Below are 25,300 nucleotides of genomic sequence, written 5' to 3'. Positions count from 1 at the left end.
TCTGAATGTGAATTTAAAGATGAGCTGGAGTACAAATCACATAAAGCCCATCTCTGGATTTGTACCATAAATTCTCAGGTTTTTCTCACGCGAGTTACATGTTCTGTGTACTGATTGTGCATCATGTGGCATGGGAGCCACATTGAAGAGTTTATTCGCTTAGGTTCAGTGCCGCAAAAATATAGAATGAGCTATGACTTGGAAGCAGGACAGCTGTGCTCAGTGATCCTGAATTAGTAAGGCATGATGAATACAAATTGATTGTACAGGGAGTGAGCCCAGAGCTGCATGAAGCTGATTTTACACCATTGAGACTATTTGCTTAGACTTGGTCCCAATATACCACTTTTACTTGACAACAAATGTATGGTTGTCTTTAGAAAGCAGTATTCATGACTAGGAGAGAGCTCATAACATTGTATTTCTTTTTCAGGTTGATAAGCATTAAGTTATAAAAATAGAAAATCTTGCCATTTTTAACAGGATATCACTTTTTTACTTTGCATATAGAGATACTGTATTTCAGAAAATTGGGAGGAACTTTTGCTACCCAACTTAACAATGCATATTAATATTTTAATGAAAAATGTCTTTCAGGTTGATTATCTTCAGAAAAAAAACAAAGAACTTGAAAATCACATTCAAGATCTCTTGGACACTAAACAAAATGTGACCAGTGAGGTAGTAGATTTAAGCAATAAAAATGAAGAACTCTGTCAAGAACTGAATGAAATAGATCACTTGGCACAGCAGTTGGAAAGACACAAAGAAATAGTGCTTGAGACTGCAGATAAGGAAATAGGAGAAGCAAAGGTAATCGCTAACGTGTCACAGAGTGAAGGATCTGCTCCATTTTACTTGGTTTTATATCTTCTAATTGCAATGAAAATCTTATTAGCTTGTGAAAGGAAGATTAAAAGATTTTTTTTTCCAGTTTTCTTAACATTACATAGAATTTCTCACTTAAAGTGGATTAATCACAACTATTTTGTCTCTTTACTGTATTAGGTTGAGATGATTTTAGTTAAAGGACAATCTGTCTTTTTTTTATTAGCTTAGTATGAAATAAAATGCTGAGGTACTTAAAGCTATTGCTAGGTAATGTATATTTGCAACAGCAGTACATATGTTTGGAGGGTTTTTTCCTATGAGGAGTCATGCAGTGATTCATTTAATCATTGTGCTCCAAAAGAGCGTGGGTGTTTTTACCACAATTTTTTTATGCTTTCACTTCCTAGGAGCTTTACTACTTTATTACAAGGAACTAACTGTACTTAATTTCTTACCAAAATAGTCTGCTTCCTTTTTTTTTTTTTTTTTTGTAACAAAGGGATTTTTGTCATTTTGAATATGTAACTCTTAACATATAGGTTAATTTTGGTTGATAGAAAGAAATTGAAAGAAAAGTCAGTGAAATACAGGATCTACAAGAAACAATAACAAGGCTTAAATCAGTAAGTAAAAATATTTTCAGTTCTTCTTTGTACCCTTTTTATCATGCTGTCATCCACGTGATTGTTTCATTTATTATAAAAGAAATCAACTTAACAATTAGCAAGAGAACTTCTTTAATACCCTGAACCTTAGATGCAAAAATTACTAATGAATAAATGAAAGAGCTAGAGAAGCTACATCATATTGTTGCAAAAATAAACTGAAAGAAATTTCTGTAGACAGTATGCTTGACTATGTCCTTATTGTACATTTCCTTATTTCTGCTATCTGAAGTCATAATTTCCTGGTGACATAATCATTTTTACCACAAATGACTTAAAACATCCCAGAGGATTTTCATTGTCTTGAAACTATTTCATCTTTTAATTGGGATGTGAAAAATTATCCAATACTTGGCTCACTCAGAAAGAAAGCATAGGCACCAGATGAAAAACTTCACTATTATCAATTCTTTGAAGACCAGACACTTCCTAGCATAGATGGCAACTTGTGTATTAGCTGAGTACAGTGTTTTCTTTTAATCAATCTAGGGCACTTGCCAATACAAAAATACTTAATTTTCAGGACATCAGATTATAGGAAAGGTGTGTCAAATAGCATTTAATTGGCTTCAGAGTTGCATTGACTGAGGTGCTGTATTGTAATGCACTTTAACACTAACACTGTTACCAAATGCCCTTAAAATTATTTCTTGCTTTAGTCCTTAATTTTTTCCCCATGTTTGTATCCCACTATTGTACTGGTTGGTCTGCTTTTCTTGTTGCTGATTGCAAACCATGTAAAAAGTAATGCTTATTTTGGCTTAATAAAATGTAGTATAAATACAATGATGGCCTGCAATAAATGTTAATGCATAAAGCATCCAGGTCAACCGAAGTAAACAGTGTTGTATATTAAAAGTTGATCAAAATGTTAATTTTTTTTTCCCCCAAGTGTCTCTATTGGCAGTTATAATTTTTATAATAATACTTGTTACTTCAGGAGTTGTGCTCATGTCATAAGGAGAATGAGAGACTGAATGAAGAACTCTTTGGGAAAACAGATGAAAAAGAGAATCTTGAGTTGTTGTTAAACCAGCTTCAACAAGAGAAGCAAAGGCTGACAGAAAAAACAGAGAACTTAGAAAGAAAAGGTAAATCATCAAATGTAGATTCTTGGAAACTACTTTTCCATAACTTTTGAAATAGAATACCTACCTAGTTAACATACAGTTAATAGTACTAAAAGACTTTTAATATATATAAATTAAAAGAAGACCATTGATCTCCAGTCATAGTTGAAGTGAAAACTCTTGTCATAGAAAGATGTTTTCATTGTGTTTGTGAGAACTGAAAGTTCAGCTTTTTACTGTGATCCCACAGGATATCCTTATCCTAGTTCTGTGGCAGTTTAATACAAAGTAATTTCCAAAACTCTTCGGACTCCATTTCTTGAGAGATTTATCCATTTAGATTTTGAAAACCTCCAGAGGTGAAAATTCCACAATATCTCTAATGTTCTTCAGTTGTCAGAGTAAAATATTCTCCCCATATTACAATTGTTTGTAATTGCTTGTAGCAATTAATTGCCACTCTTCCTTATTTACCTACTATGTACCTGTGAAGGAACTTGCTCTACATTATCTCTATGTCCCTCATGGTACTGTCAGTCTGCCCGTGGCTCTCAGCACTTCTCCAAGCTGAATAAACCCAGTTCCCTTAGGTGTTCCCCACAGAGCATGTATTCTGCTCCCTGACCATCTTGCAGTGCTTGCCTTGGATTTAATTTATGTACATCTTTCTTGTTGGAGGAGGGGCAAACCTTAAAACAGTATTTTAAGTGCAATCTCATGGGTGCTAAATAAAGGGGAATAATCACATCCCTCTGTCGATACAGCTCAAGGTGCTGTGAGGCCTCTGATGGTCTTATGCTACTCATTTGTGTTTAGCCTTCTTTAGCCTTTAGAACTCTTCCATCCTGTTCAGCAGGATTGCTGCCAGGATGGTTGGTGCAAGTTAATCTATCCCAAATAGAAGTGTCTTTGAGGAAATTAATGACTTCCCTGTAGAGCTGTTTTTCTTTCTTCTTTTTTTTTTTTTTTTTCTTCCAGAACGAGAACTTGTCCTAGAAATTGAAAGAATCAGATTGGACTATGGTATTGCCCTAGGAGACAAATCTCCATCTCGTCTAGATGCATTTGTAAAGACCTTAGAAGATGACAGAGACTACTATAAGCGAGAATTAGACTATCTTCAGAAAATGGTAAAGCTAAGGCCTAGCGCAAGCCGCAGGACTGCAGAGAAGGTAAAGTTCTTGCTGTCAAGATAAGTGAAAAAAATACTGTAGAAACATTTAAGAAGCCATCAAATATATTTTCAAATTCAGTGGCATTAAATGACTGTAGTAGTTTTCTAAATTACATTCTTGATGCAAAAAATCAACTGAGAGAAACTCCAATGAACTTGCCTTTTTCTTTCCTTGTCACATTTTACAGTAACACTGATTACTTATTGATCAGTTTATTGAACAACATAGAACTAGATAATAATCAGGAAAAGGCTGAAATCTTGTTGCTAGCTCCTTTACTTTTTCTTTATAATAGCTGGTTCTCGTTTTTTAGATTATACCACCAGTGCCAGACTTCTTCTTGTGATTAAAATTATTTTGAATATATTTTTTATGTTTTGCTAACAGGAAGAGTTCTTTTCTGGTGTTAATTTTTCAGACATTTTAATTAGCAAATTTTAACATAAATTTATTGATCACTTTTCAGAGCGAAGAGCTTAAATCGATCACCAGAGAAAGAGATGAGCTGCGGTCTGTGTTAGACAGATTTGAAAAACACATGATAGAAATTCAGTCCAATGTCAAATTATTGACTGCAGAAAGAGATAGATTAAAAGTTCTTTATGAGCAGGTAAGAAGAAATTATTTGTAGTTAACATTGAAATAACCAATTAATGCTTCTTGTATTGTTGGTTATTTAAAATGAAAAACCTAGTAGAATACAACCAAGACTAATAAAATACATACCTACTTTTATTACTTGTTAATAAATTATGTATTCTAGTTAGTTTATTAACTTGAAAGCTATTATAAGTTATTGTACTGGCTTTTGTAAATTATAAACATCAGGAAAAAATCAGTAGAATGCATGAGAAGTTTGTGTAAAGATACAGCAAAGGATCAAGAAAGGAGTAGTTAACTGATAAGAGAACAGTGAAATTAGGCTATACTTGGGGCAGTAAAATAAAAGAATGATGATTATTTTGACAGTGTAAGTTATTATGCCACTGAGTGATTTAGGGAATACATTTTAGTTATCTAGAGAAAAATAAAACTATAATGGGACTTCTACTGTAATTATAGCATTTTGTTCATGTGTACACTATATTGCAGTCCATGTATGCTAACAAACAGTAATCTTTTAAAGTCTCAGAGTGAATTGAACAGGATGAGAAGAGAAGCAAAACACAGTTTTGTTTCTCAAAGTCACATAGAAGAAGAAAGAGACATTGCACTGACTGACTTCAGAATACTAATGGCAGAAAAAGAAAGTCTTGGAGAAAAATTAAAGGTGAGCTTTATAGCTTCATTGCTTATGTTGAGGTGACATATAGGGAAGGGTTATACAATAATGCTGTGTTTGTTTTTGGCTGCCTATCAGTTCCCCTTTTCAATAACTTTGGATTTCAAACTCACTTGAGAGCTCAATGACTTGATATTATTATCAGATATCTATTATTGTTATTGTTACTGTTATTGTTATGAATTACCAAGTTTTCCTGTAAACACAGTCCCAGGCAGGGTAGGGGAACATGCTTTAAAGTATTTAAGGGCAAATGTGTCGTCACCTTGTGTGGGAGACCTAGATGTGGAGGCCCAGCCACAGAATACTTCTTGCATATGCACTACTTTGAAGATGTCTGGGTGTCATTGTTGTGGAAGAAATCATGCACTTCACTCACAAGAGAGAAGCAACAATGTATTTTGTTCACTTAAGGCAGTGAGTTTCAAAAATACAATGGTAGATGCAATGGTGGTTTAACAAAATTTGATGGTAAGATACATTTGAGTATTGGCTGCATAGAGGCCAAGGTCAGACAAAACTGTCAGGGAGACCTTCCCATTGAGTCATGAGGTTCAGAAGGGTCTTCTTGCCTTCCAGATTCCTCAGAGGAGTGTGGCTGGATCCATACTTGGTCAAGAGTTTGTGTCTAAAGGATTATAGCAATCAATCCTTTATATCACTTAGCTAACATTTCAACATTTCAGTGCTCTCATTCCTAGCTCATTAGCTGAGTATGAGATGCAATAAGGATTCTCTCTGCCTTAACAAGTAGCCTTCAGAATCTTCTCAGCTCAAAGGGAGATCCTGGTGTGCAGCCTGCTGCCATGCAGGAGAGCTCAGTGGGCTGTGGGCTGTCCACTATTCATGGACTAGGATGATTGACTCCTATTTGCATACCAGCAGTATTTCAGTAGCCACGTGCTCAGCTAGCCCTCAGCTGCCGCCAAGCAAGACTTACAGCCCTTAGCTATGTGCTGTTACCTCTCACCACAGAGTCCTCCTGAAGCTGGATGCAGCTATCAGGAGGGCCACTAGTTACTATTGCTTAACCAAAAAAAAAAAAAAGAGGGGGTGGGGTGGAGCACACTGTCAGAGTCACATATGGTTCTTATCCTACAAATTGGGGACTATGTGGGCTTTTTTCATTTTTGCTGATCTTTAGTTGCTGTTGCATTTTTTAGCAGATTATATTTTAAATGGTACATAACTGAGCCACGAAACATAAATTTAATCCAAGTTTCAGTATTTCTGACCTTTAAAAAATGTTTATTAATGCAGTGATTTTCCTGTTACTATGATCTTGACAGGCAGCCCAGGAATGTGGTGGAATCACCAACCCTGCAAATGTTCAAAAAGCATGTGGATATGGCACACAGGGACGTGGTTTAGTGTTGAATATGGCAGTGCTGGGTTAATAGATGGACTTAATGTCTTAGAGGTCTTTTCCAACTTAAATGAGTCTATGACCATGTGATATCTGGTATTAATGTGCATTAATGGTTGTAGTCAAGAGCCTGTGATTTCAGGGAATTTGTTTCCCTGCCTTCTGTATTGGTCATTAATATGATGTTTTACAACTTTTTGAAAATAATTTAATGGACTTATCCCAGGACAACGTATGTCAATAGTGATTGTATGATGAATGCTTCCATAGTTTGATTTTACTACCACAAAAATAAAGACCTGTTGTGTATCTGAATGCAGTGGCAGTAAATCTGACCTCTTTGCTTAAAGCATGTGCATGCAGTAGTAGAGATGTGTTTCCAGCTCCATCCTTTCTTCTAATAGGTGGCTACCAATGTTTTATATGTGTGCCACTTTGAAATACCTTTACAAACACACTAATCTAAGGCATTTCTAGGAAGTTTGAGAGTTTGTTTCACTGCAGTTATGCACAGAAGTCAGGGAACAGATAAGTAATCTTTAAAAGTTTCTTCATAGATTTAGGGAAAAGCCAGTTCGCTTTGTAGTGTACGTTACATGTTGTAATTAATATTATTTGAATAAATTTATTAAAAATGTCTTAGGGCACTAAGTTATACATGCATGCAACCTCATGTAGCTCAGTAAACACTACGACAGCTCACAAATATTAATTTAGTTGGGACCAAATATAAATATACTATTTTAAAAAATCTAAACCAAGAATCAAACCCAAAACAGTGATGTTATATTAAACTACAGTAATGTATTTTCAGCTAATGTTCTGTAGTTTTACAGAGAGAGCTTTGCATTTGGTCATTCATCTAAGAATGTAAAGCAGTATTTTCTGAAACATGAAACTTAAACTTCTCTGATTAAATCTAAAAATCTTGTTACATGTAATTTTATATTTCTCAGATGCATCAAGAAGCAGCATACCATGAAAAATCAAAGCTGCAGCATGATATTTCAGAATTGGAGAATAATATTCAAGGAGTAAGTGCTTTTTTAGGAAGTAAGCTTTTATTATTTCTAAAATAGGATAGACTGTTCCAGAAATTAATTTTAATATCTGTTTTCAACTTTAATTTATTTAAAAGCCAAGTTGTGATAGCTTTCTGCAATACTAACGTTTGGTTATTTATTTTAACTTGCAGCTTCAGATTGAAAAGTGTGAACTAAGGACTACAGTCTCTATCCTGAAAGAAAGAATAGACTATTTGGAAAATGAGTTAAAACTGAAGTCAAGTAAACTTGCCCAGACTTCTGATGATTCTTCTCAATTTAAAGCTGAGATTTGCTCACTTCAGTAAGTCTAATACAAAATGTGATGATCTTTTACAGATGCTAGGATAATTCTGTTTATTCTGTAACTGTATAACAGAGTTGAGTTCCTGGGAAAGACTGTAATTATAAATATTTTAAAAATCACTTGGTACAGCTTGTATGTTGAAGAAAAGTAGGTGTAAGTAAGGAAAGTGCTGTGGTAGCTTTTCATAGCAAGCTTCTTCTGGACTTACTTGGTGACCAAATATACTGATAATTTTTATGGCTCATTCTAGAATTGTTTCCTCCAATAACCATATTTTCTGCTTATGAAAGTAGCAGAACTGAAAGTTTCTAAAAGGATTCCCAAACTCTGTTTGTTAAAAAGAAGACAGATGCCTTTGCAAACTGCAGCAGTAGCACCTACAGTTTTGAGAACTGGTATCTTATGATCCATAGACACAGTCTGTGGGGATTTGACCAGCTTGCTTAGAGCTGGAGGATTCAAGTATCCTCATGTATTTGTAAGGTCATTGTGCTTTTTTAAACTTGCTTTAATAAAGCAAGTTTACTTGCTTTCCCATCAGGTGTCTAAATGTCATAGAACAAGAAAAAGGCTTAGAGAAAGTGAAAACAGTATTGAATAAATTTGGATGGAAATGAGAGCCGTTGATGTAACAGATCATTACAGGATGGGTAAAGCTGTAGATGACATCTTTTGGATGTTTTACAAGGGAAACCAGAGTCTGTGTGGTATCCCCCATTCCCCACCTGAGCAGAACCACACTGCTGAGCAGCTGGCCTTGCAGTTCATCTAATGCTCCCAATTGCACAGAGGACTCCTGGTAAAACAATTAGTGTATTTGTTGGTAAAATTGTGACAACAACCATGAAAATTAAAAAGCCTCATTAGGTTCCTATAATTTCAATGTAAAGCATTGATATTGCAAAAAGAAGACGATGAAGAGTAGGGCTACATTTATTTTAGCATCTGATTTTATTTTATGCATGATGGAAATGCTGTGTTTGCCTCTTGCCCTTTCTTTTTCCCCTCGCTGAAGTTTCACTTCAAAGTGGATAACAGCAATCCTTATAGAGAGGCATGCTGTATTCTGCATTAGTGAGGTTTTTTAAGAATGAAAAGCTTCTCTAGCTTTTGTGGGATCCCATTTGAGAGGGATTTTTTTCTTTACCTGTTTCATAAATAATCCATTTAGTTACTTTGGAATTTTGTTGATTTTTTTTCAACTAAGTCACTTTGATATTTCTTTCCAAGAAAAACAACTGTGTAGGTAGATGATTTCAAATATCTTTCAGGCTCTTTATTTTTTAAAAGTAGGATCAAAACTGTAGCTGTCAATTTGGCTATTTTTTAAAATATGGTGGGGCTGATAATCACTGCTATGAGCTCCATATCAAAAACTTTATAAAGCAAGAGTCAAAAGATACAAGTAGCATTATAAAGAGTAACAGAAATCAGAGGAGGTGAATGTTTCTGGTTAAAGTGGTTGCTCCACCAAGGTTCCATTACTCCATTTTGCATTGGTGTTTAGGTGGACCTGAAGCAGGAGTCCAAGTGGTGTTGGCCTCAGCAATCCTTAAGTCCTCCCTCTCCTCAAGGGAGAGGATGGTTGTATGGCACAACTCCATGCTGCTGGTTGGTGATACAGCCCTGTCAGGAGGTTATGCTGGAACTGTTCCAGCACTTGAAGCAGCTTAAGAGCAGACGTTGAAGACCCAGAATAAGTTCCAAGCTTCTTTCAACTGTATACTCATTTTTCAGGCTCTTAAATGACCAATACCAGAAGTCTATTGAAGATTTACAGCACAGATTGTCCCTCAAAAAGGATGAACTGCTGACAGCTCATGATGAAATTACAAAGCTGAAAGAGATAATAGGTAACTGTAACTATTTTTGTGTTTATTTCCCGATTTTAAAATAGAAAGCACTTACTCTTTTGTTTTTAGATAGGTTAAACCAGAGGAGCACTTCACAGGAAGAAGCAGTCAGTGTGCTGAGAAGTACCATTAGTGTTTTGGACAAAGAAAAGGACAGTCTTCAAGAAACCGTCGATGAAAAAACAGAAAGAATTGCATGCTTAGATGACAACTTAGCTAACAGGGTATGTCCAGTAAAAGTACTACTTTGCATTCCACCTGGGGATTTTAAAAGCAGTTATGTTTTAGGGAGATGTTTTGCCTTGATGACAAAGTCTGTGCAGAGCACATAACCACTGTGCTTGGACCCAATGCAGAGTCATTTGCCAACTCAATAGAACCTTAATTATGAATGTTCCTGTATTCCCTAAATACTCCAAGAAAATAAAGAAGCATTTGTTTGCATTTTACATGTGGAGGTATTTATTGAGATATAAAGTACTAGCCTGAGGTGACAAAATCTATAGCTGACTTCAATCTGTTTCAATGACAAGACAATCCTTTCACAGTAAAGAAAAGAAACTTGGAAATTACTTATTAGTGAAGAACTAAAATGATGGTTTACATTAAAAGTTCTTTAATGTGAAGCGTCCTCTTATGTTGCAACATAATAATACCTGATACAACTTTTGATTTTTTTTCACAGGAGAAAACAATTGCTCATTTACGTTTAACTCTTTCTGAGCTGGAGTCCTCAACAGAGTAAGTTAAGAGTAGGATGCCTTCTTTGGAGGTTTTGTTTTATGTAGTAGTTTCAAAGTGAAAGTAGATGGCTATTTTAGTTATTTTGATGAAATTGAGTTAATTGCATTTGAGTCAAGTAGAGGAGTGTACAGTGTTGAGAAAGATGTACTCAACTTTGGAAGACACTTCCTCTGCAATTATATTGCAGGCTGCTAGGAAACTGTTACAACAATCATTAACAATTGCTTGTCTGTATCAATTTCTCTAAACTGGTAAGGTTTCCTAACTCTTGGTGAAGAAGTAGTTTCCTGTCACTCCTCTAGGTATTAGATTGACCCAGGTAAGATTCAGAGCTGACTTCTTAATCATTGGCAATCTAATTCTTCTAGCTTAACATATCATTACAGTCTTAATTAAAATGTATTTATGTAGTTTTTAGCTGGGCTTTCTCTGATCTTTCGTTCTTTCCTCTTTTTAAGCGTGACTTTTTAAACTACAGCATCTTAAAAGCAAAAATTTAAACACCAATATTTAAATATTTGAAGACCAATGAAACTGAGTATTTGCAACATTGATACATTAATTATATGTGACAAAAAAAAAATCCAAAAGTTCACTTAAGTTTATGGATGTTTATATTTCTAATTGTTTGGTTAATTTTTTCATTACTCCTTTGATAATTGTCCTTCAAGTGTAAATTATTTGTCTTCTTCCTTTATGGCTTATAAAATATGCAGTTACCATAATCACTACCAAAGACATATAAACATAGGTATCTGTAATTTCTCTCTGTCTAATAAGATACATCTTACCAGATATATCTTCAAAACTGAAGATTAAATCCATCTTTTTTCAGCATATTGACATTTTTCATACTTAGTTTACGTTTTATTTAGACTCAGTTTGTCATCATTCAGAGAGCAAGATTTTTATCTGATTATTTTCAGCAGTATGTGGTATAGTACAAGAAGGGACAATATTAATAATGTTTTCACTTGATAGCCAGATGCAGGACATGCTGAGCAACAGAGACCGGGAGATATCCAGCTTACATCGCCAGCTTGATACATCCCAGATAGAGCTTGCCGAAATGGGAAGAGTAAAGGAAATGGCTCTGAAAGAAAACAGGCGACTGCAAGATGACCTGGCTACAATGGCCAGAGAAAACCAGGTATGAAGACAGTACATGATACTGATGTATTAAACCATTTATTGCTTGCTTGCATCAAAACTGCTACATCCTCAATTTTGATTGATGTGTTTCATTACTGGAATTTCTTGAGCCCTGGGATGTTGAAAATCACTGGGCAGAAATTGTAAAAGCAATACTTCAGATACTTAAGTGTAGTCAATGCAGTGAGGGAGAAATGGGCAAGCTTTCAGTGTGGTAACCCTTCCTCAGATAAAAAAAGAAATCTAAATAAAATAAATCTCAAACTTTATTGTTTATAATATAATGAAATTATGTTAATTGGTTATATCACTTGGCAATTGGTACTCAATTGGTAATAACTGGGGTTTATTACCTGTGGAAGTGATTATTGAGAAAGAAACTCCAAAAGCAGACATCAGATTATCAGGTGAAAGTGAGAGGGAGAGGAGGGAGATTGGTAGCACATCTGAATTTGTTCTGGAGAAGTGATTCATTAATTTCATCCATCTAGTTTCCATGAAGCACTGGATTTATTGAGTGAGGTATGCCATATTTGAGATTAGGGTGTTTTGGAGATTAGAGTGTTGGAGGAATAATGAGTTGGTTTCATGCAGCAGCTGGTTATTGCTGACCAAAAGCCTCCCAGCTCCAAGAGCATGACATGGATGTCCCTGTGGTACATAATGTCTCTGTGGACAATATATAACAAAAATGTTCAGTGTTTTGTAGGGTAAGTAGCATCTTTTATTGGGCTTAGCATTAGAAAGTCTGTGTAGAGAGTATGTGAGATTTATCTTAAGAGGGAACCTGGAATTTTGTTGCAACTCATTACATTCAACTTCTATAGCAAATACAACTATTGCAGCTCCTGAGACTCAAATGCCTTTCAAAATTTTGATCCTGAGATACAAATGTTTGTTTGTATTCACTCTAAGTGCCAATACTAAAAACAATCAGGACATTTTTAACTAAACCATTTATTTCAATTCCCCTCGGTCACCCCGGCTGAGTCTGATGCCACAAAGTATAATATAGCAACATGTTTCAAGAAAGTGATGTAGGACCGTGAACAGTTCTTGCAAAACATATAGTGCAATATATAAATATGTGGATGTACTATTGAAATTAGACCTGCTCTTCACAGGTGTCTAATAAGATGAAATATTGAATGTTATCATAATGTGATGATGAAAGTTTTCCCAGTGTTTGGGAAGGCTATCACAGAGACAAACAGACTAATTTTATCATATGTTAAATAAGGCATACAGTAAAAAAGGCTAATGAATAGTAATATAACACAAAAAACAGAAGGGGAAGAAATAAGGCAGCATCCTTTATTTCCCCACATTTGATCGTGGAGATAGAAAAAGATACATGCTCTCTGGGCTAGAGGACTTGGAAGGAGATGAGAGCTGAACCTGAGAGGGACAGATTTAGCAGTTCAAATATCTCAAACAAATTCTATGGTGCATTTTTGATGTTTAAATATGATCTTAGTAGTGCATTTAGTTATTTAATCTTGCAATTATACTTTAAAATAAATGTTATTTTGTTATAAAGTTGGCTTTCTATTAATCTTAAACTTTCCTTTACTCAGGCATAGTGAATCTTAAAGCTATAAAAATTCCAGCTCCCAAACATCAGTATGTCAAATTTTCCAAAGATCAGTAGGGTGTGTCATCAGGGAAGCTGCATGTTTTATGAACTGGTGGGATAGTCATTGTTTTTTGTGATTATTCTTGCCAGGAAACTGTTTGGTGTATCTAAGGTAGCAGGGAATATTTCTGAACCCTACAAATCCTGAAGAGCTTTGTAAATAGAATAAAAAAAAATCTAGGGCATATACAATTACTTTGATTTAATCTGTTAGAGTATTATATAGTGATTAATTTACTGCAAAGCACAATTTTGCCTTTATGCAATCTCTCTAGGCTATCAGTACCGAGCTTGAAGATGCAATACGTGAAAAAGAAGAAATGAAAACCAGGGTTCATAGTTATATAACTGAAGTCTCCAGATTTGAGAACTTGATAGCTTCAAAGGTAAAAATATAATCTGTAGGCAGTCATTACTGCATTCAGTAAAGCAAAGTAAGAATTGCATAGTTAAGGTGCTGTTCTCCCTGCCGGTCCCATTTCCTTCTTTTATTTTTCCTTATTTTCTCTGCAATGTTTAAAGCTACTAGTGGGGGATTCATATAACACCTTGTTAGATCTGAAGCACTGATTAATTCTAGCACATCACAATTTTGTCAATCATATTTCAGTTTGCCATAATGCTGGAGATTGACAAACATGTCATGTTTGAATGTTATTTTGCTTTTTGGGTTTTGACCAGGCAATCAGTAAAATAATGGGTACTGTTTCATGATTGTAGGCAGCAAGCAGCTTATACAATGATTTTAATTATTTTACTCCTTTGGAAAACAAAAAAATTTATCTGTTCTTCAGCATAAAATTGTAAAAATAGTACTGTTAAAATAGTGCTCTGGTTAAATGTCCTTTATCCTGATACTTGATTCAAAAGCATGATGTACGTGAGTTAAAATAATTTGGAACAAACAGGATTTGGGTCAAGACAACATGAACTGGCAGATTGATTATGTGACTTTGAAAGGAAGAATAAGTTTTGATCTGACTTGCATGTCTAGAGGAATGCATGTAAATTAACCACTTTTTACAAGTAGAAACTGAAGCATGGAGAAAAAGTTAAGGTCAGTAGTGGATTAGCTTAGAACTATCAATCTAAAATATTTGAAGTTTGTTTTTTAAGAATTTTACAATGTCTTCTAAGTATTTCAGCTACAGACGTGACTACATCTTTGGTAAATGGTAATCCAGTTATTCAAGTTGGATACCAGGAAGCTATAGAATACACAGCCAGCAACCAATCATGAATTCTTGATTTCAGGGATTTTTCTAGTATTATATCGATAATGCCTGTGGAGACAAGGATTTACTTTTCTGCACAGTGTTCACTTGCTAAATCACAAGTTTCTATTTTCTAATGCTCCACCTGATCCTATCTGCACTTTCCAAGTTCTTCAGGATACACAGAAAGAATTTCAGAAACAGTTGCCTTTCTCATTAGATAATTCTGATTTGTACTACCAATGTGCATATCCCACTGCACATTATGTGAGCAGGGAATGGAGGTAAATAAGAAAAATTTATCCCTGCCTTATAATACACACTTGGCCAGAGTAAAATTCACAAGCAACATTTGTTCTATCACTGCACAAATGGTGAGCACCAAAGCTTGCATTTTTGTACCTCTGTGATAGATTCCTTAGGCATATATGCTCATATTACCATTGTTTGAGGCACTGCTGGAATACAAATATTTATAAGGGTGTGGTAACTAAAACGGAATTTCTTGGAAAGGGCAGCACGCAGTGCATCTCAGTAACATGACACTTGACAATGCAGAGAGGTGCAAAATAACCCGTCTCCTGGGAGCCTTAAAACTCATTAACAACTTCTAAGTGTAAGTATGGAAATTAAAATGGAAGCATTTTAATAAAACTGAATGCCATCACTGTATTTATTTGTTATTTGGATTTGGAAAAGGGATGATGAATTTTAGTAGTTGCCAGATAGTGGGATTAAGAAAATGAAGGAAGTTCTGCTTTCTGGAGGAAAAAAAAAGAAGAGATATTGTAAGGAATAGGCATGAAACGAGATCAAACAACTTGAGGGTATGTTGATCATTGCAGAGCAATTTACTGTTTCATTAGGAAAAAGAAAACCAAGAATTGTTAGAGAAGTTCCGGATGCTGCATACAGAAGCTGAAGGCTGGGAAATGAAGGCTCATCAAGCTGAAGGAGAAAGCAGCTCCATACGACTGGAACTCCTTTCAGTAGATACAGATCGAAGACATCTTCGAGAGAGAGTAGAATTGCTGGAAAAAGAGATTCAAGGGGTAATAACTTGTGCAATGATATTCCATCTAGGAAAGTGGGATACATCCAAGTGTTTTTAATAAAGTCAATGTACGATTTTTAACACCTTAATGGAAAATAATTTCTGTGTGTGAACGTTCCAAATACAAAAACTGGAGTTTTTGAAACGGTAACTGATTTTGTTTAGATGTGCTTTGCTTCACCCCTGCTTGCCCAAAATTAGAATTGTGGCATATATTTTCATAGTTCTAGATCTCTTCTGTTGGGTTATCACTGTTACTATGACATTGTAAGTAACTTTTAGTTGCTTCAGAACATTGCATATAGCTTTATGAATATTTTGCAAGCTTAGTTCTTATGTTCTTTGAAGCTTTGAATGAAGTATTTGACGCATTGGTGGCTGAACTCAAGGTAAAAATCTGGTAGACATCCAAATTCAGAATCAGGATTACATAATACTGAATCCTAGACCAATGTTGTAGAACATAAGGTTTATATTTTAGAAGCAATAAGAGAAGTTCTAGAGCATAATTGTAGTGGACTAACTACATTTTGTCCCATACTTCTAATTAGCCACAAAGAGTTGGAGACTATATTGTAAGCTGAGTTAAAAAATAGGTTGTATATTTGGGGTTTAAGCTTTTTTAATTCTTGCTCCACCCTTCTATAGTACTTGTCTAATCACTCAAGTTGGTGATTAAAAATTGCAGAGCTGTTTTATTAATTTCCCTTAGCTATATTTTAGGGAGAGGGAAGAAATATTAAGTTAATTTTATAGGGAAAATTAACTTTGAAGGGAAAAGAAAGTGTTAAAAAACCCAGGTTATTCAACAGGAAACTCTTAAATTTAACACTGAAAATGTATCCATATTTGGTTTTGTTTAGCATATTGTTGCACATCAAGTATATGAATCTCAGATCTCCTCCATAACCAAAAATATGTCCAGATTGGAAGAGGATCTTAAACGTGAAAATCAGGATAAGGCTTCTGTGTTGGCAGACCTCACTTCTGTGAGAGAACTCTGTGTGAAACTTGAGGCTAGCAAAGAACTTTTGGCTCGACAGCTGACGTCCAAAAGCATGGATTATGAAAGGGTAAGCAGCAAAGGCAAATTTAATTTGCTGTAACAAAGTAACTTCCTTTGCTTTTAATAGGTTTTGGAGAAAATTATTACTTCTTAGAGCAAGGTAAGTTAATTCACATCATTAGTTTTGTGTTTTTATATAAATTATAAATTTTACAATATACAGGTCTGTAGTTGTGGATTTTGTACAAAAAGAGGGAGTTTATTTGATTCATTATCACTGCAAAATGTTGCAGGTGTAGTTTTAGCTGTACCACAGACAGAGTATATACGTATTTCTTTTTGTTTTTTTAATTTACTCATACTTTATAAAAAAACAATAGTGCACTTCTTATTTAAATAGTAAAGACCTTACCCTAACGGCTTCTTTTTGATTAAGAAATTTAGATATAGCTGGAATTCACTGAATATTTTGAAAGTTTAAAAAGTTCTAAATATTCATATTTTCTGAACCTTTTTCTTTACAGCTGATTTTGTCTTCATTTAGTGACTGGTCAGCCTTTCTGGGACTGTAATATTCAAGACCTTGAGAAAAGTAAAATTTGTTTATATTCACAGAACTGAAGAGGAAAACAACTATTCCTACATTTTCAGCAAAAGCCAAGAGGCTAATTGTGGGCTGACCTAGTCAAATAGAATGAAGTGTAGTAAATACTATTTTTATACTTGTGCAAAGTTCTACTGTTAAAAGCCAATTTGTGTTCCAGGTACTTACCTAAACATTTCCAGCACTCAATAATGCAGCTCCTAGTAAAACATTGATAGATGTACAGCTTGAATAGTTTTAAATTAAGTATAGTTTAAAATAGTTGTAGGCTTTACAGTATTTTGTGAGCTCAGTTTATTCTTTTTTATGAAACTTCTGATCATTTCAGTTTTTGTAACAACTCTTCACAAAATAAAATGCTCTGTGTTTGTAAATTAGTGTATTAATAACATATAACATTTGTGCCTTAGGTTCTAGGAGAATTAGAAGATACAAAATCAGAAGGAGAGTTGCTGAAAAAGCAGCTATCCAGTGAGAGACTTACAGTTCAGAATCTCGAAACGTTATTGGCTACTAGTAGAGACAAAGAATTTCAGAATCAATTAATGTCCCAAGACAAAGATACCGAAATTCAGTTACTGAAAGACAAGCTAACACTGGCTGAGAGCAAACTGTAAGTTTTAACAAATGTGTGTGTGTTATTTGGTTTGCAAAAGACCTATTTCAATATGACAATACTTACTCACAAAATCTGATGTTTAGTATGGCTGAGCAGATTTTTGCAGGAATGTCTTTTGGCCTTTCATGGCATCATTTACATAAAGTTTCTTTACAGGTCTTTCATATTGCTTTCAATTAATGTTGCTTTGGTTGACATCAGTTTAGTGCTAGCAGTAAATTTAAACAGGAATTCCAAAGGAAACATCCTCTTCACAAAATTTCAGCATGTGTTTACTCACAAAAAAACCCCCAAGTATATTAAAGTCATGGTAAATGTGAATTGCTTATCTACTGAAATGCCTGTTGTCCTTGCTTTGATTAAAGCATCACTTATGTAATAAATAGTGAAGTCATAGTGCTTTAAAAAAAGCAAAAGTACTTTTGCTGCTGTTGATAATAACTGTTGAGGAAAAAGTCCTGTGTCACTTATTATTCCTTTGAAATACAAACAGAAGTAAACCTGACACCTCCACTAAATGTGGCCAGCAACTTCTGTGGATCTGCCTAAAGAAGCAAAAGCTTTTAGCAACACTTGTATATCAAAAAGAGTGATCTATTTGTAACAACGAAGTTAAGAGGGGAGTTGCTTTGTGTGTATGAAATTCTCCTAAGGATACATCAGCAAGAACTAGTGATAGCTCTGCATTAAATAGCAAGGAGTAGCAGCTGAGTGCAGATGGTGGTGAAGAGTAAAGTCAAAGCAGAATTTCAGATGTAGAAGTCCACCCGTTTAGTAAACACTAACGTAGGGAGAGAAAGGAAATGTGTGGAAGTTAATGGAACAGGTAATACTCCTTATGAGATACAGAATATGGCCAGCTTAAACTGTCTGCAACTTGGTGACACAGATGTGCAAGAAATATGCTTTTGGCTGATTTATGTAGAGGCTACAACTTGTAGCTTATGATGGTCCACCTCAAGTAGCAATGTTCTCAGTGAATCTGGAGGTGATGACATTATTATTGACCCTGTGCAGCTAATTGCTTCATGTTTTAGTGTTATTGATTTTTGTTTACTTGGGGAAAAAAATGTTAATTGCATACAACAAACATAACCTAATAGAATGCCCTGATTACAAAGTTCAATGTGAAATTTAGAAAAAAAAACAAATCAATGAAATCCCAAAAAACAAACAAACAAATGAAAAGAAACCAAAAGGAAAGAAGGAGTTTTTCAATCAAATTGAATTTTTTTTAAATTAAATTGAATCCAGTTACTTTGTGTACAAACATTATAAAACTGTTTAACTATGTACATAGTAATTTTTTCACTGTTTTTCTTTTGCACATATTGTAGGGTTCTTTTGTTTTTTGTAAATGTCAATACTTGCAGTGTTAATAGGGTGAGATATTTGCAGGAAGAAGGAAAATGTTCTCTTGGAGGAAGAGTGGCCATTCTGTTTAATTGCTTTACACTGTTTATCTCAAAGGTTCTGCATATTACTAAACAAGTGCTCAGGTGTGAGAACTAGTTGTATATATCTTATTTTCTACTATTTGGTTTGTGGTAGTTGCAGTCTAAAGAGCAGGAACTTTAGATGCTCACAGCTGTGACTGAAGTATATCACAATTATTTGTGTCTTGCAAAGTACAGAAATTCATTTGACTTGGCAGAATTTCAGCTCTAACTGACAAAAATCATGTGCCAATATTTTTCAACATTATTTAAAGTTTTAGCTTCATATTACCTGTCCCTCTGCTTTATTTAGAAATTGGCACTGCTACAACTCTGACTTTAGAAGGATTCTCAAAATTAAGTTTAACTTGTGAAGTTCTCCAGTGCTGCAATTATGAGTTGTGTAAATAATAAGTAGTTGTTACTTTGAGTACTGCATTGGTGATAGTACAGTAAATGAGGTCTGGATGCTCTAGAGTGTTTAAAGAATTAAATACACAGAGAATATGGAATAGCTAAACTACTTCTTGAGAGCTATATGCATCTACTGTGAAAGAGTAGATGTCCTCTGAAAATTGTGTATCATCATGTAAATTTATATAATGATTACTTTGCATAAAGGGTTTCAAAATATTTCTAAATTTTGGAGTGATTTACTTAATGCTCTTAATTTTGTTTAAATGTCATTGACACGGAATAACCTCAGAACTCACAAACTGTTTGCTTTCTTTCTTTATTTTACAATAATGATATTGGGCCCTGAATTCTTACCTTCATCCTGAAAGCATATGCCTGTCTTTGAAGGACATATAAAATATCATCAAGATGATGATCTTCTGCATCTGTTCTCAACATACTGGATCAAGATACCATTCTAGGAATTTTACTGATTAATAGGGAACATGGGAAAAAATACTCTGCGGTTTTATTTGGAACAAATCTCTTTGAGTAGTTTTCATCTTCCTGGAGTCAAAGACCAACGAGTGCCAGACAGGAAGTCTGTGACTGAGCTAGGAGTGGAACTCATTTTTCAGAACTCCAGTCCAGAGCTTTAGCAATAAACTAGTAAAACTTTGCTTCTCCAGAAGAGACTTTTGAGCACTCCACCTCATAGTGGCTTTGAAGACTGTATGGAATGACATAGCTGTCTAGATTCTTGATTAGACAACTTATTTTACTTGCAACAATTTCTTTTTCTTCCTTTATAATGCATTGAATAAGCCAAGCTGATGATTTACTGAAAAGTATATTAAACATGTTTCTGAAGATTTTCAAGGCTCCTTTTAATTTTGATTCTTGAACTTGACACAGTTGGGTCCAGATACCAAGGATGTAGTTTACAAGCTTCCAGACTCTGGGTTTTGCTCATCTGGTATTTGCTTTAATACAAATTTTACTTCTATTTGGTTCAGCTGTGTTCATGGCTAGCCAGATAGTTCCAGCCTACTTGATAAAATTTTTACTGAAGCCATTGTCTGTTAAGTTTGTAATTTTTTGTGGGTATTTACTGCCTTTTTCTTCTTTTTTCACACAAAGACAATCTCAAATTGCAACAGAGAACAGTAAAGCAATAAAGTAATTCTTTAATTGTTTTGTCTGTTTTTATCAAACATGTTTGTGTTTACTTTTGTCTGAAAAAGAGCGCGATGTAGTGAGAGGCATGCCAGCTTCTTGCTTCATTCTAACCTTAGGTTCTTCAAGAAACATTCTGTTGCATTCATTTGGTTATTGCTGTTTCTAATTTGTCTTTGATTTAGTCTGTGAAACAACATGTTCAGTATCTGGTTTTGTTTTATCTTTCTCTAACTTCTCTAAGCTCCTATCTGACATTGTTCAAAGAAAACTTTGTTGCTTCTCGTGATTTTTTTTAGAAGCAGCAATAATAGAGAGGTTTCCATGCTTCGAAGTAAACTTGCAGAGATGCAGACTGACACTGATATTTTAAAAAGGAAATTGACCACTGAGCGATTTGAACGGTAAGATGCTGGTTTTTCAGTGAATTGACTCTCCTTCCTTATTTCTTCTTTCTCACTTTTAAAACTGTTGCTTTTTTGAATAGTGAGAAACTTGTATAGAAAACTCTTCCTCTTGTCATACAAAATTTAATATTTTCGTCTTGAAAACTGCTTAAAGAAAAAATCTTACACAGTTTCTGAATTTCTTCGTAAGTTTTGTGAATTTACCACTGCCTCTAAAAATAGAAAAAATCCCTTCTCATGAAAACAGAAATAGAATTGAGGGGCTTTACAAGAAAGTGAGACTTTTTGCAGGGTTCTCTCTTGTTCCTTCACCATGGTACCGTACCAAAGCGTTGTGTAGCTGAGGTTGCTGTGTGTTGGCAGGGAGCGAGCGATTCAGGAGATGCGTCGGCACGGCCTCTCCATGTCCTCGCTCCGGGCTTCGCCTCCACTCAGCTCCACGCTGAGGTCTCCCTCGCATTCTCCAGAGCGCAGCGCTGCAAGAACAACTGATCAAGCAGCAGCTGAAAAGTAAGTGACTTGAGTTTAGCAAGTCTTTTCTATTGAAGAGTTAGGTTTAAACTGTTTCTAAATAATACCTCTGTGATTGTATGAAATTGTAACACACTTCAGATGTTTCTAAGTTCTGCTTTTGCTGTCTCCTACTATAAAATATTGATTGCAACCAATAAATGCAAAGTGCTCTCCAAAGACCATATAATATAATGGATTCTCATTCCTCTTTTTCTTAATGGTATTGCACCACCTGACAACTTTCAAAATATATGTTGCCTGCATATTACTATGGTTTATTATACCCAAATATACTTTACCAGTTTATTATTGTTAATAGTTATTTCCAAACAATGAATGGTTCATATTAAGAGGAATGCCATGAAATTCTCCCGAGTACAGCAATGAAGGAAAGGCACTCCACAGAAGAGTCCAACTCAAATGCATATGAACCCTACACTAGATAAATTATCTCCAAAACAAGTGCATAAAAATAATATATTTTTTCATTGTTAGTGCTTGAATCTATGAATGTCTAAGATCGTGATCACTATAGTCCATCAAAAAGAAACCAAAATCGGCCTCTTACCTGTTCATTTTCACTGTCATGTTTGTTCTTTTAGAGATCATTGTTGGTTTTGATGATGCCAGTTAACTGTTACAGGCCTGATTATTGACTGTATATCCCACTTGTCCTGTATTGAATTGTAGTGAAGAGGGGAAGGACAGGGAGAGATAAAGAGTGATTGTTGTAGGAAATATGTGTGCTGTGACAGCTGATGAATCTAACAGATTTTGAAGTTTATTTTTGCTGATAAATACGTATGGCTTGTTCTAAGCTTACTTTTGTTAACAAAAACACAGGTTTCTTGAGAACTGAGGTCAGCCTGGCATGAACCCACATTGCCAGCAATTTTCCTTTTCTGCGAATTTTTGGGCAAAGCAAAAAGTGGAAACTGTAGCAAATGAGATACTGACAGTGGGGATGAAACAGCAGATATGCCTTTTGCTTTACTGGTGAACCCCTAGGCACACCCTGTTATGTTGTAAAACAACATTTTGACTGAGATGATGACAGATTATCTATTTCTGAGAATGAGTATCATCAGTAGAGTATTGTCTTTAGTTTTCCTTGCCTTACAGTGAGTCCTGAGAGCAATAAGTCCAGTTGCTATGCTTGGAGGATACCGTGTAGTGCACTATTTTTATCTAATATTTGTATCCCTAATTTAACAATGTCAACTCTGCACCATATCTTACCAGAAAATGCCCCATTTTCATGAAGTGTGTATTTTTAAAGAACGTGGTTTTTAACAACTGAATTCACATGTGGTTGTTACGCATATCTTGCCTTTTAAATATTTCAATTACAGCAGAGTGATCTCAGCAGTGCTGTTACCATCTTTCTTCCTTCTTGTTTATTCTTTCTTGGGAGCTTACCAGAGTAGAGTGTACTCTGTAATTACTGTTCTGTAGTGCTACAGCAGTCTCTCTCTGACCTGATTTCATCTTCTCAAGAAATTTTCTCTTCTTCCGCATCTCACTTTTACTTCTGTAAATCATTTTAGCAATGGGTCAATGGTGTAGAGTTTTAAGTAATATGCTAATAGTTGATATTGGGGAATAACAGAAGAGCATCTGAGGAGGCTAAAGCTAATTACTACTTTTTATTCTAGTATTAATTAGTAAAATTTAATAGTTATCTTTATTTTGACATCTTTTCTTTTTCCACAGAAATGTGACCTTCAAGGAATAACCAGTACTTGAATAACTGAAGCATTACCTTTTTACAATGATTTTTTTTTTGTTATAAATTATGAATACTTGTATTTTACCTTTGTTTTCTTCAAATCACTGATTACCTTTGAAACCTCTAAGAACAGGTGTAGTAATCAACTTCGCAAAATTCTGCTTTACCAACTGGTAGGAGTGACTGATTTTTTGCTGGCTGTTTGACAGGTTTTATATCAAGCCTGGCTAAGTTTTGTTACTATTTTGGAAACATAATAATTAAAAGAAGGAAATGAGTATTGATTTGACAATCTCTTGTTTTCATTTTCTATTTTGTTTGCTTATCTCATATGGTTGGAGAAGTTTATTCATCTTAATGTGAGCTAACAGAGAATAAAATCCCCAACTGTGTTAAAAATGCTGAGAAAACAGTGTATGTTTTCTACTCATGATGATTTCCTATGTTTGTGCTTCTAACAAGTGTTTTCAGGTTATTCTTTATGGTATTTAAAAGTATTGATTGTCTATTTTGTGAATGCATTTGGTTTACTGTACCTTTTTCTTAATAAAATATATATATCACTTATTATTTATTACCGTTTCTATCAATCTCCCTTTGTTTAATCTTTGTGTGAAATTGCATTTTAAGTATCTCCATATTTAATGAAAAGTGAAGACAAAAATTTTTAAAGATATATTGAAATACTTTAAATATTTAATTCTTGAAATATTTTATATACAAACTTTCGAATCATAGCTGGAGATGTTTTTCAAATTTTGGTTTTAAATGTTCAGAGCAACACCTGGAGTCATTCACACAGTTAAGCTCAAGCTGTTGGAGAGGTGACACAGGACTTTATGTTGTGACATACATATTAGGCAAACGAAGTGAGAGCCAATCTTGAAAATATCTGGTGTGTTTAGCAGAGGAGCATTTCAAACTTAGGCTTTGAAGTAAGATGCAATTAGGAACATACAGTTTTCTGAATAATTACATGCCAGCAGGGTGACATGATGTGCATTCATAAGAATTATACAGAGCACTAGAAATGGGAGGATGCATTGCTGCACATCCTTGCACTGGCCAAAAGGTCCTGTTCTGCTTGCCTAACATCCAGTAAAAACCTGTGATTACCAGCTAACATTACAGGCATCTCTAAGGTGTAAACATCACATTAAATAACATGGGAAAAAAATATTTTTTTTTGCTTAGATTTTATCTAGTTTGCAACAAGATTGTTCCACTTTAAAATTATGAAGAATATTGTGTTAACTGAAAATATTGTATCATGTATTATATATTAAATTTTACTGATTAAAGCCAGCTTAGAACACCAGTTCAGAAGTACCTGAAAATACTTGTATCACTTGAGGTTTCTCAGCCATGTAGGCTCAACTGTGTATTCATGGTGAGTGCATCTTATACATTTTACTTTCTAGGTCTTTCATTTGCCATTTACAGGGATGAGGAGGATTTTGTCTCTAACTATTACTTACCTATTATACTGTTTGTAATTAAGTCAGTAGTTTCCACTGATGCTAATTGGTGTTAATTATTCAGGTTGATATAGTAAGAAGAAGAAAACTCATGTCCTGGTCTTGATGTCTTCAGTGGTGACTTTTAAATATCCTATTTTGTAAATAAACATTTTTAAATTAGAAAAAGTTTTTTGAAAGCTAGTGTTCCACTTTATTGAAAACAGTGTATTTCATCTTACTGAAAAATGCATATTTTGGCATTACAATTAAAACCATAATACTTCAATTTATAGTAATTCCTACATGGATATATCAATTACAAAGAATTAAGACCTCATTGAACACAGGTGTTATAATAAAATTGGTATCATTGTGGTGACCAAAGCCTTTACAGATTTCTAGTATTAAAACAGTACTAATATTCAGACTGTAGTATAGCTGTCAATTTGCCTTCTTGTTACTATTATTTTATATACATTTTTATAAGCAACTAGACTAAAACAAAAGTAATTTTGAAACAACTTAGCTTTTAAATCAAGTATTTCAATTAGTGAAGTAGAAA

General features: G+C 34.5%; 1 protein-coding gene across 3 annotated transcripts in view; it reads left to right on the top strand.

Annotated features, from left to right (window-relative positions):
- The window catches only part of CEP135 (centrosomal protein 135), a 36,095-nt gene extending 11,193 nt beyond the window's left edge, over positions 1-24,902 (top strand). The window contains exons 10-28 of one of the 3 annotated variants that reach the window (XM_053976240.1): positions 598-813; positions 1,389-1,454; positions 2,437-2,587; positions 3,545-3,738; positions 4,208-4,351; positions 4,868-5,011; positions 7,346-7,423; positions 7,585-7,736; positions 9,477-9,592; positions 9,662-9,816; positions 10,278-10,333; positions 11,318-11,486; positions 13,400-13,510; positions 15,205-15,390; positions 16,256-16,465; positions 17,413-17,615; positions 20,929-21,033; positions 21,400-21,546; positions 24,821-24,902. In XM_053976240.1, coding sequence (XP_053832215.1) covers positions 598-813; positions 1,389-1,454; positions 2,437-2,587; positions 3,545-3,738; positions 4,208-4,351; positions 4,868-5,011; positions 7,346-7,423; positions 7,585-7,736; positions 9,477-9,592; positions 9,662-9,816; positions 10,278-10,333; positions 11,318-11,486; positions 13,400-13,510; positions 15,205-15,390; positions 16,256-16,465; positions 17,413-17,615; positions 20,929-21,033; positions 21,400-21,546; positions 24,821-24,830 — 2,613 coding nt within the window. In that variant the 3' untranslated portion in view covers positions 24,831-24,902. Of the gene's footprint in view, positions 1-597; positions 814-1,388; positions 1,455-2,436; positions 2,588-3,544; positions 3,739-4,207; positions 4,352-4,867; positions 5,012-7,345; positions 7,424-7,584; positions 7,737-9,476; positions 9,593-9,661; positions 9,817-10,277; positions 10,334-11,317; positions 11,487-13,399; positions 13,511-15,204; positions 15,391-16,255; positions 16,466-17,412; positions 17,616-19,842; positions 20,326-20,928; positions 21,034-21,399; positions 21,547-23,262; positions 23,809-24,820 lie in introns of those variants that run through there. The other 2 variants (XM_053976239.1, XM_053976241.1) reach the window with 2 other exon arrangements.
- The last annotated feature ends 398 nt before the right edge of the window (positions 24,903-25,300 follow it).

This window comes from Vidua macroura, chromosome 4 (assembly GCF_024509145.1).
Source record: "Vidua macroura isolate BioBank_ID:100142 chromosome 4, ASM2450914v1, whole genome shotgun sequence".
Taxonomy (NCBI): Eukaryota; Metazoa; Chordata; class Aves; order Passeriformes; family Viduidae; genus Vidua; species Vidua macroura.
Note: the sequence above shows the minus strand (reverse complement) of the source record. Positions and strands in the feature narration are given on the sequence as shown.